General features: G+C 43.5%; 1 protein-coding gene across 1 annotated transcript in view; it reads right to left on the reverse strand.

Annotated features, from left to right (window-relative positions):
- olfml2bb (olfactomedin-like 2Bb) overlaps positions 1 to 4,193 on the reverse strand; it is a 48,212-nt gene extending 44,019 nt beyond the window's left edge. The window contains exons 1-3 of the mRNA XM_079650100.1: positions 3,035 to 4,193; positions 974 to 1,240; positions 722 to 829 (exon numbers count right to left, since the gene is read on the reverse strand). Coding sequence (XP_079506226.1) covers positions 722 to 829; positions 974 to 1,240; positions 3,035 to 3,310 — 651 coding nt within the window. The 5' untranslated portion in view covers positions 3,311 to 4,193. The remainder of the gene's footprint in view (positions 1 to 721; positions 830 to 973; positions 1,241 to 3,034) is intronic.
- Positions 4,194 to 12,601: the final 8,408 nt, after the last annotated feature.

A 12,601-nucleotide genomic window follows, 5' to 3' on the forward strand; every position in this document is an offset into this window, starting at 1 on the left:
GAGTGGGTAGGGTGTGATATAGTGGCTCTGGAGGAGCCTTCCTCGACATTGAGAAATACTGTGACTGACCCGAGCTTGCGCCTCGTCGTTCTGATAGCCCCGCCCCTTCGCTTCAACCCCCCTTCCTCCCCCCACATCTACAGGTGAAAATTACTTTAGCGATTTATACTGCCATAGAGCAGATTTGTGACATTGTAATGACTGATTTGAGAGGCAGTATTAACCAAGTTGCAGTTGTAATGGAAAATATATTGAAAAAATATATATTTTTCTGCAAGTGAACATTTCATCACTAAGTTCATTTTTTTTTCTACAAGCTACAACACTTTTTTTTCCTTTCTGTGACTTCAAATTTGGTTCACAGATACGTTGATATGTTATACAAGTGTAAATGTATGCACACAAGCTCAGAGTTTTTTTCTGCAAGTGCTCACATCAGGTTTTACAAGCTCTCGCATTTTGCACCATATCTACCTTCATATAGGCGCTCCCTGAGTTCTATTCTAATTTCTATAAGTATTATTATCTTATTGGAGTTACATGCTTTGGCTCAAACCAACTGTTAAATCGTCTAATCGCTCTATACCATCTATGACATTCTACCTTATGGAAAGCAAGTTTTAAGTGCGTTTGGAGTTTAAATCCCTCCATGCAAGACATTATATATACATGTAAAGCAAATGAGTGTCCTGTGCATGTGGTTGTGTCTGTGTGTGCTCACCTTCTCCATGTTATCAACCCTAGTCAGCAGCTTGGTGGTTACAGAGTGGAGTTTCAACAAGTCCATTCCATACAGAGAGCCCTCCAACAAGTCAATGATAGTTGCAAGCTAAACAGGCCCAGTCCCAGAGAGGAGAACATCACTTTGATTAGGATATGGGAATCATCTTTACCTAAAGTCCAAACTTACATTATTCCAAGAAATCATTGTCCTCAACAGCCACAAATATTTTGTGTGTGTTTGTGTGTCTACCTTGATGTCATCTTTGCTGGCCTCTTGTAGTTTTTTAAACCTGTACTCTCCCTCACAGGGGTTGACAGCTGAAGGTGGAGCCATGCACACACACTTCTTGCAGTCTGTTCCCTTGGTTATCGTCTCCACAGAGTAAGAATATTCTGATGGTGATGCCTGGTCGCTGATACGGCTGCAGTCAGAGCGTTTGATTGGTCGAACAATGCAGCGACACACACAGTCGGACCCTGATGACATAGTCTTTACTTTGTCGTAATCGCCGAGCAGCTGAAAGAGAAAGAAAACATGTGTTTGTATTTTTCTCAGTTTTTCTCTAATTTACTAAAATGAAAGGAAACTCACAGAAAACACAAACAAGCATTTAACTCACCCGTGGATTTGTGATCCATTGATGTGTTCATTTTAATTATGCAGATGGTAAAGTTGGAGCTAACATGACTATTTTACTGCCTAGTATATAATCTATAGCAGTACATAGCAGTACAGAGGAGTAGGGTACAGAGGAGTAAAAAGTACAGTATATTTTTTCAAAATTGTAGTCTAGTAGATATATGAATCTGCATTAAAGTGGACCTATTATGCAATATAGGAAACATATATTGTAGGGCCATGCCTATACAAAACATGCTGTGAAGTTTTTTACAATACCAAGCTGTTTACCCATTGTAGCCATGCCTCATACTGCTCATACCCCTCTTTTGCAGCCCTGTTGGAGGAACGCGGATTTTGGGTCCTTAGCTTGAAAAAAAAAAGAAGAGTCGGAGCTAATGCCTGATCAGAATTCCACCGGAGATAAAGTTAAATTCTGCTGTGATAAAACGCCATCCTGTTTAAACCACATCAAAGATTATTTCTGAAATAGTATGGAGCTCAAATGCTTTTTCTCTTGCAGGTTTATCACAAGGTGAGTTCCTTTTTTTTAATTCTCGTTGTACACCCGTTTTTAAAAGATTTGGGTACGGAGGAAAACAGAGAGGGTTTTATTTTCTGACGCATATTTATGTATAAAAGACATCACAAAGTGCATTTTGCATGATAGATCCCCTTTAAATGGAAATACTCAAGTAAAGTACTTTACTTAAGTACTTGAATACAGTACTACTTAATGTTTACTTAAAGGTGGGGCAGGTAATTTTGGAGAAACCAGAGAGTGTGCTAGAATTTGAAATTACGCAACCGGAAAAAATCTGCCACTTCCTTACAGAGCCCCTCCTCCAACACACATGACCAATGAGGGCACGAGATAAATTTGTGCACAGATGGAAGGCTGACAGGCAGGTTATTTTAGCCGAGCCGGCTTTTTACAGCGCCACGGCTTCCACAGATGACATATTTTTATGGATTTTTTGTCAAAGCACTTAAGATATTCTTTGATATCGGGATGTTAAGAACATTCCATGGAATATAACAAAAAGTGTATCTCGAGCCGGTTTCTCAAACTTACCTACCCCATCTTTAAATAGCCTACTGGAGTAGAGTACTTGAGTAAATCTTCCAAGCAGTGGTGTGACAAATTAGATTTACTTGTAATGTAGTTAAGTACAATTTGAGGGAGTTGTACTTTAACTCAACTATTTTCTTGTCTTTGTAGTTTTACAGTTCAGAGGTAAATGGTGTACTTTTACTCCACTACATGTATTTAATACCTTTAGTTACTGTACAGATTTTGATGAATGATGTGAAATATAATCAAGTGTTAAATCAGACTTTAGTTCCACCTGGAGTAAATTCACAAGCTACCCTGCAGTATACAAAGTCATTCAAACTAGCTGCAACTTTACCAGCTTTGAGAACACTTTAATCAATCATTATAAAACATATCATATATATTATTCTGAAATGGACCAATCTGCACAATGACTGCTTTTGCTTTTGGTAGGCCTACTTTAAGTATATTTTTCATGCCAATACTTTTCTACTTTTACTTGAGGAACATTTTGAATGCAGGACTTTTAGTTGTATTCCGATTCTGTGGTAGTTCCACTTTTACTTAGGTACAATATCTGGGTACTTCTTCCACCTCTGCTACTAAGCTAATCTACTTTGGCCTATTGCACTGACCTGGCTGATGATGTTCTCCTGGTTGTCCAGCTCCTCCTCCAGAGGCTCGGCGGTGGGCTGCTGGCCTCTCCCCGCGGACCGCTGCTCCCTTTCCCGCTGACTGACCTCCATTTTAGCCGCTGGGGGAGCATCATTGTCCGGTTTACCCAGCTCCCCTGCTTCGGTCAACAGCATCTTTTCCCTTGAGGAGTCGGTGCTGCTTGTCGGCTCCAGCGCAGCCAGCCCCCCCACAGCACAGCAGAGAACCAGCAGCGAGAGTCTGCGCCACATCTCCATGGAACACAATGAACCGCTCTCTGAAGAAACTAGTCCCAGTGTAATTATCGGGTATTACTATTTGAAAGTTGAAACCAAACCGGAGCAGGACCAGTCTGACAGCGGAAAGAACAAACAGCCAACAGTCCGCCGGTTCTAATGGCTAAACAAGAGGATAAATGTCCAACTTCCTAACGCTTAAAAACGGCCCACACGTCTCCACAGCTCCGATGGACGGGTCCGTCCAAGTTTAGCTGGACAAAAAACGTTACACTCGCGCACTCAATTTTGTTCTGAAGTCGGTCCAGAATTAATTAAACGGATGAATAAAAAAAAGACAAGCAACGAAATTAACATAAAATGCTGAGCTCTATTCGGTCCCATGCAACGTGTCGCCGGTCAGATGGGTGGTCCAGACAGAAGAAAGTGACCTCCAAACCGGAGCCGGTCCAAACCAGGACTGTGTGCAGAGGAGGGAGGGGGGGAGAGAGTCTTAAAACCTCTTCAGTTTCACTATCCAGTCATGGGAAACTACAGTGCTTAACCTTTAGTAATGTATACGGCCCTGTTAAGCTCATTTCCAGGTAGGCCTACATCATTTAATTGTGTGCCTCAACTGGGAAATGTCTCTCCATGCTTTTTAAAGGTCTCCTATTATCAGTGGCGACTGGTCCTTAGGGGCACAGCCCCACCTAGTGTCAGCAGAAAGTATTACAAATAATGATTACAAAAAAATGCAAAGTGCAAAAAAAAATATCTTAAAATATCTAAAATATATTTTAAGATCATGTTTAATCATCTGATTAGTTTGTACATTGCTGTTTTAGTCTGTGTTCTTCTGATTAGTGTCTACAGTGTGTGCCTATTGAGCCGTTTTGAGCCATGTGGGACAAAACCCGATCATGCCCCTTGTTGACAGAGTCAAATGTATAGCAATAAACTGGTCATGACGACCAGGTCTTCTTTAGCCTTAACTGGCGTGGTTTATTTTCATATGTGCATTGCACCACTTGACCTGCTCTCCATGAGAGCTAGAGAGAGAGAGATAGAAGAGGAGGGAACAATCCCTTATATCTGATTCCTGACGTCAGCTACAATAGCTGCGCCTCCTTACGCCTATAGCGCCCTCTTACTGTGGAACAGTTATAGTCAGGGGTGCACATAACTTTTTCAGGGAGTTACTCAGATGAGTACCAGGAGACAGGGTTTGGTACTCACCCCACAGGAACCGTGGTTTCAATAAGTCTATTCCTCCTCACTGTCCTCCTCAGTGTCTACCTCAGTGTCTTCCTCACTGTCCTCTATTTCCACTTCTTGCATGGTAGAGGATGATGCTGCAGATGCACCTCCCTGTCCCTGTTTAAACCTCCGACTTGCTGTCTCCATCCACAGGTCAACAGCTGGCTTTGGGTCAAATGTCTCTGTGGTCTTCTTTGACAGGTGAATGTGCATCAGGGCTGACAGACGAGCATGTGACAGACGAGATCTGTACTTGGTTTTTATTATGTTCAGATGTGAGAATCCCCTCTCACAAGCTGCACTGCTCAAAGGCAGTGTAAGAGACAGTTTAACTAATGTGTTGATGCTGGAGTAAGCATCTGGATTACAATTTATTATTTGGAGCAAGTCATACACAGAGGTGGCAGCCAAGCGTTTTCCTGCTTGCTTTAAACGCATCCATTCTCTCAGTATAGTGTCTCTGTCAAGTTGCAAGGTGGCCTCATATTTCTGAAGAATGTTGCAAACTGTTGTGTTGCCAAAACTGTGAATTCCTTGCATTTCCTGAGGCCAAGTTGAAGGATCAAACACTAAGAAGTGATCAGATGACTTGAGGGAGTCATATCTGATTTCAAACTCTTCAATTAACCCCCTGAGTACGTTTGTCTTGTCCCTGTCAGCATCATCATTAGATACAGTGTGTGTCCTCCTGTAGTGGCCTTCAGCATCAAGCAGAAGTGTGAACTGTCCAATGGCCACCATGAGTTCATCCTTACATTCCCCAATGGTCAGTTTTTCCTTCTGAAACCTAATGGATGTGATCTTCAAAGTGTTGCCAATGTCAAGCATGTTGGCCAGAAAACAGTGAAAACGCTCAGAGCAGGGGCGGATCTAGACAAATATTCATGGGGTGGCAAGAGGGTGGCAGGAGAATTTCAGGGGTGGCATCCCCTGGCAGAAGTATATGCTGATTTAATCGCAGTCATATCAATCAATGTTAACTTGGAAAGCCACAATATTGATATTTTAACTCAATACATTAGGTGACATTATTGTGGCACATCAGTAAAGCCTTAAATATAAATATATAAGGTGGCACAAGTAATTTAATGAATTTTAAATGAATGAGTTGGTTTCACTCTTAGAACAGCAGGGGTACCAAATATGCAGACTGCTGCAATAAGTACATTAATTAACTGTCTCATCGATGTGTGTCGGTATGAATATGATAATATTAACAATCATATTATTCCAATCAGCTGTCAATCACTGTTATGATTCACATATTCAGTGTTATTATTAAATAAACTATATTTTTTGGAGGAGTTAATGATGAACGTTCCTCAAGATGCTTGCTCAACCTCCCTCAAATTTGAAAGACCAGTAATTACTATCATAATTCAAAAGAATCAAAGGAACAGTTCAGCGCCCCACAACTTCATTGCAAACAGTTACAACCTTGACTTTACATCAGAAAGAACAAACATTAAAGAAGTGACTAACTGCATCAGTTAGGGTTAAAAAAACGTGTATTCAGCTAAAACATATACATCGCTGAAGTTATTATCCAGTGGAAAGCCCTTACCTACTGGCCTAGTTAAATCAAAGTAGTTACTTTTTTTTGGCTGGGCAATGTAGTTTTCTATACACCGTCTTATTTGACTTTCTCTGGACTTGAAACTGTTTTTTGGGGGCAGACCCCCACAAAGAAGAAACATGTATTTACACATGTAAGGTTATCTTCTTAAACAGTTTATTATTCTCATCGACTCATCTGTGAGCAGAGCATCAAGTTGGCATGCCTATAACAGCTGAATGTGGCGATTACCATCTTGATCAGCAAAACGCCTCACAAACTTATTAAGGTTTAAAGCTATGGTGCGTTTTGATTCAATGCTTAGTACAGCCAAACTTGACAGGCTCTTCTCTGTCATAGTAGACCGCAAACAGTGGCGGCTCCAGAGTATTTGTTTTGGGTAATCTATGGTAGGGATAACTCATACAGTGGTGGGGCTCAAGTCAGTATTTGCAATGTAATTACATACACGCTCCCCTTGACAGTGAAACGCCACGCGTGAGGTTTAGATTATTTCCCTGTCTCAATCCCAATTGAACTGTATGAAATAAAAAGGCACATTTGTCTTGTAGTAAATAAAAAGGGTGACCTGGAGCCAATCCTGCAATTTCCCCACAGGTGAAAGAGTTGAAAACCCAACCCCTGCAGGGGGGTCTGGGGGGATTCTCCCCCAAGAGATTTTTTGAAATACTAACATCAAATACACATTCTGGTACTCTCTTGAGAAGAAAAATAAATACATATATATTACTACACGACATATTTAAAAAAATGAATGCCATTTTAGTTTTTTTGAAAGCTGAACCTGCTGCTCCTCACAGAGAGGAGAGGGAAGAGGCTGTGTGAATTACTTTACATTGTGGATAAGGGTTGATAGCCCCCATTGTTCTGTGTGTCAAAATGAAAGACAGCCCACACACCTATCAATCATCAAACCGTCGGGTCTTATAGTTGTACCGATGTATATAGAGATGTACTACAGCAAAAGTATTCTCCGTCGGGACTTCCTGCAACAACACCCAGCCGTTATCTTGATTCTGATTGGCCAGAAGACATTATCAAAGATGTTCTATTGAGAAGACGATCACTACGTGACAAAAGTTTTTAAAACCGTTTCTAGTCTTCGGTATTTCCAGACAAGTGGCTATTGAAATCAATCTTACTATGCTGTCTGTGCAATTTACTCCGCGCGAGTTGGCAGACTTTGTTTTGCTTACTTTAACATCATTTTTCATGGTGGGGATAAGCCATTTATTGGTATGGCTTTAGCCTACCCCAGTCAAAAACCACCTGTATGTAAATTGTAAAAAAACAATCTGTATGTCAGATATGTCTTATATGTCTTAAATGATATGATGAATTGGAAATGGGGGACCCTGATGTAAACAAGACGAAAGTCTTTCTCTGGTCTGCATCCCCTTAACAATTGTATGTTTTTGAGCTGTACTGTACTGTACCCAATATACAAGCTGTTAATAAACTTTTCAATCAATCAATCAAAGTCATACCCTGACCGCAAATACCTCATTCCTTCTGTCCAGTGGTGTAGTGGTGTCGCCTGTCAGCGCAACTTACATGATGCTGTCAGCGAACCGATCCGGCCTTTCTGCGCGATCTCAAATGCGGGACATAGTCTCAATGTGTGGGATGCGGGACAAATAATAAAAATGCTGTGTGTTTAGTCCCGCACAGTGCGGGATGCCTGGTCACCCTACACACACGGTTCTGCCCCTCACACACACACGCTTCAAATCAAGTTGCATAAATGCTTGAGCTACGTTTTTATTATAATTACTGTGAAATCTGCCTATTATGTTTTCGTCATTAATACAACAAACACACACTTGCAACTGATAACACTGGCAATGATTTTAGATGTATTAGACTATTAAAAAAAGAAATCATGCTCCAAATAAGTGGGGGTACGGCGTACGCCCACTACACCACTGCTTCTGTCTACTTGCATCCGAAATGCTTCTCGTTTTGCGCTGTCCTCCCGTTCAAATGAAATCGCCGCCAATCATATTTCCAAGCTCGCGCCAGGGGGGGGAGGGGTTACAAGGCTCGCGTCTTGTGCTGCATTCACTTGCACTCGGACATTAGAGATTTTCTCTCATACATTTCCGATGAGCCACAACTTTTCTTTCAAAACAAAGCTGCCAAATGGGGTGGCAGCTGGGGTGGCAAGGCATTTTTCTGAGGTGGCAGCTGCCACCCCGTGCCACCCCGTAGAACCGCCACTGGCTCAGAGCATATATGCTTTAAGTCATTGTTATCACTTGTAGCCAGTTGCATTTTAATGGCTGGCAATAGTCTTGATATTTTTAACAGTGTTTCATGCCTCCACGCAGACCATCTGATATTGTGAAACTTACCCAGTTTCACAAAGGGGATCCCATTTTCATGACACAATCTCTTTAGCACAGCAGTGTGTTTTGCTCCACCTTTCTGTAAATAAAACTGGAGCAGCTTGACCACAGATCGATTAAAAGTCTCATAGTAAGGAACGTTACGATCAGCTGATTTGGCGCAGTTCTCCAGTGTGTGCGCGGTGCACAGGATGTGCACAAGCGAGTCTCCCACCGCAGCCAGTCGGCGTAGTTTTGGCACAACTCCGTTGTACACACCAACGTTAACAGCAGCTCCGTCTGTGCACACAGCGACCAACTTTTTCTTCCAGTCATCCAAGCCTGCCTCCTGGAAAAGCTTCACCAGTCCGTCTGTTATGGCCTGCGCGGTTCGGTCAGCACCCAGTTCAATTAGTCCAAGAAAGTCCGAAGTAAACTCTCCGTTGCTGGACACGGACACGATGTAAACGATCTCCTGCTCGGTTTTTGTGATGTCCTCAGATCCATCAAAAAGTAGCCCCCAAAATTCAGCAGACTTCAACTTTAGTCTCAACTCCCCACTGATAGTTTGCGCAATGGTCTGCATTATTCGTGTCCCCCCTTCACGTGAGTGATATGCGCCTCCGATATTTACTCCGAGCCGCTTCAGTAAAGGAATATCCTCAGCATAGGAAGACATAGGACGTGCATGTTTAGCTTTATGAAAGGCGAGGAGAAAAATATTACACAGGGCTTGCCGTTGCTCTTCATTCAGCTTGCCTTGCCATCTAGCAAGTGGGTAGTTGGATAGTTCTTCTGTAGTAGCTTGTTTATTAGCAATAACTTGTGCCACATTAACATGCTCCTTGCTCTTTTCATGTTTTTCAAACAAAGGGTGGTTGAAATTTTTCGAGCCTGTATAAAACGTACCCGTTTTGTCCGCTAAATGTGGATGCGAGCGGCATATTTTGCACCACATTTCCGTGCGATCATCATCGGCATCCAGCCACGGCACGTCTTGGAGCCACTTAACAGAAAATAATCGTTTCTTCGGCTCTGGCTCGGTTTGTTGTTTCTTTGCAGGTGGCGAAACGCCAAAGTAGTTGCTCAGTGTTTTTAGTTTTTTCGACATGTCTACTCCATTGAATTTTTACATGAAACACGTGTACACCAAATATGTTTTGATTTGACCTTGTACGCAAAGGCGCGCAATGACTCACGGGACGTTACGCATTCCACATTTAGGCCGCGCATGCGTACCTGCGTACCAGTTATGTGCACCCCTGGTTATAGTGCAGTTAAATGCAGACATATTAATACTTACACTTAACACTCCCACTTATGAATGACGTGTATACTGTACAACTTTTCCAAGAAAAATAACAGTTCAAAACCTCAAAAGAACATGGCAGTCAATATTACATAGTAGGCAATATTTTACACACCGAACATGACCCCTGCAAATTTTTTCAATTTCAGTTTGGAGACAGGCTTGGTCATAGCGTCTGCAACCATGTCATCTGTAGGACAGTAAACCAGTGTAATCTTTCCTTCTCTGATGACAGATCTAATGAAGTGATATTTTATATCCACATGTTTACGCCTCTGTCGGCACACAGGGTTTCTGGCAAGTGCAATGGTTCCCTGGTTGTCTTCATAAACAACAGTTTTCTTATAGGTATCCATTCCTTCGAGCAGTTGTTCCAGATAAATACATTCCTGTATTGTCAAGGCTAGAGCCATATATTCGGCTTCACAAGTTGATAGTGCCGGCTGTTTCTTTGTTTTCCATGAAACCAGACAGCTGTCTGTACCCATACTCACACAATACCCTGTGGTACTTCTCCTGATTGTGGCGTCTGCCGCCCAATCTGCGTCACTATAGGCTTGAAGCCCAAAACCCTCGCTGCTCTTTCTGTAACAAAGCTGTTTATCTGCTGTACCTTTAAGATAACGGAAAACTTGTTTTGCTGTAATCCAGTGCTCTTCTGATCAGCAAAATGCTGTGATAACTTACTCACTACAAAACATAGGTCAGGGCGAGTACATGTTGTCAAATAAATGAGGCTGCCTCCAGCTTCTCTATACATTTTTACATCCATCAAATTTTGTGCATCCTCATTGTAGTCTAGCTTTTGATCACATGGTGTTTCCCTAGTTCTACACTCCTGCATGTCAAAACGATTCAGGATCTTTTCCACATATCTCTTCTGGGATATTTTTACACAACTGGCAGACTGTTCGAAGTCCATGCCTAGAAAATGTTTTAACCTGCCCAGGTCCTTCATCTTGAATCTGGTGGAGAGCATATCTTTCACCTGCTCTAGGTTTCTAGTGTTGTCTGCTGTGATGATCAAATCATCCACCCAAATCACAATTATCACTTTCCCTGACTCTTTTGACTCCTTTGTGTAAACACAGGGGTCTACTGGGTTCTGTATGAAGTGGTCTTCAATTAGACATGTATGAAGCATCTCGTTCCAATTTCGCCCAGACTGTTTCAGGCCGTAAATGGATTTTTCTAGCTTGCACACTAGCTTCTCTCCTTTCTTCTCGTAACCTTCAGGTTGTTCCATATATATGTCCCTATCAATGGGTGCGTGCAGGTAGGCTGTGTCTTCACATCCATCTTGGGGGAACGAGGGTATGTAGGGGGCGTTCTTCAACGTCACTGTACACCGGCGCCCCTCACTGTCTATGAGGCATACCTGTGCGTCTCCTCTCCCGTGCGCCAACCCGAAAGTGCGCTTCCCGTCTGCCAGCTCCATGCTGTGTCTCTCCGGCTCGAAGGTGCTGTCAAAGTTCTTGAATCGGTTCCTGTCGTTGATAATGTGGGACGACGCACCTGTCTGCACGATCAGTCCCTTCCTTTGGGCCTGCTGCTGCTGCGCTGACCAGCTGGCGTATGCTGTATGCACCCCGAAGGTGAAGTCCTCTCTTCCCGCTGCTCTCCGGGCGTCGTCTCGACTCGCCTCACGTCCACCGCTGCCGCCATCTTGTCCACAGCCATCTTGCACGCGCGCACCGAGCGCTCTGTTCGCGCTTCTTTCTACACACTCTGTCTGCGTGTCCTGAAGTTTTACAGAAACTACACAGCAGTTGTTGTGCAATTATCTTTTCGGTGACCCTTTTCTCCACATCGCCAACGCGCCATCTCCGTCGGGGGTCCGGTCTTTTTCTTTTGCGCTGCCCGGGCCTTCATTACCCTTTCTGCCGCCTCCTCGGCGACCGGGTCTGAGTCTTCTGAGGCCTCGTAGTTCCGCAACTTGGCCTTGAACTCCCCCAGCGACATGTCCGCTGAACCGTGCGTCACCAACAGTGTGAACGGTTTATACATCTCCGGTAGTCCCCTCATAACCATCGCCATCATTAATCCATCGCTCGGTGCTTCTCTTGCACTTTTGAGCGCCGTGATGATCTGCTCCGCCCTGATGACGTATTCAGTCACCGTCTCTGTGTTAGCTTTCTTCAGCGCGGTCAATGTTATATACAGGGATACAATCCGGGCCCTACCTCTGCCGAAGTAGTGTTCTCTTAACAATTTTAGACTCTCTCTGCCATTGTCCTTTGTGTCCCGGAATATCAGCCCCAGGCTCGTGTTGTCTAGGAGTGGTGCTATCTCGCAGTATGCGTCGGCGTTCAGCTTAGTATCCAGGGCTCGCGCAGCCTCCGTTATTTCTCCCGTGAGGCCCGTCAAAATTGTCTTTTTCAGCCCGACTCTGTGCATACAGCACAACATCCGCTCTTCCCAGAGCTCGAATTCTTCTGCCCTTCCGTCAAACGTGGGCCACTTGCTTCTGCCTCTGGTCGCCATCTTTTGATTGTAGCTTAGCTTAGCTGCCCGTTAGCTTAGCTTTAGCGTCCCGCGGTTTTCCCGCCGCTAAACTAGCCTAAACCTTTCAGCTAACTAGCTATCGTTATTTCGCTCTTCCGTGATCTGGGGGGCCCATAACCTGTTGACAGAGTCACGTGTATAGCAATAAACTGGTCATGACGACGAGGTCTTCTTTAGCCTTAACTGGCGTGGTTTATTTTCATAAGTGCATTGCACCACTTGACCTGCTCTCCATTAGAGCTAGAGAGAGAGAGATAGAAGGGGAGGGATATATATCTGATACCTGACGTCAGCTACAATAGCTGCGCCTCCTTACGCCTATAGCGCCCTCTTACTGTGGAACAGTTATAGTGCAG

The sequence above is a fragment of the Notothenia rossii genome (assembly GCF_949606895.1).
Source record: "Notothenia rossii genome assembly, chromosome: 9".
Classification (NCBI taxonomy): Eukaryota; Metazoa; Chordata; class Actinopteri; order Perciformes; family Nototheniidae; genus Notothenia; species Notothenia rossii.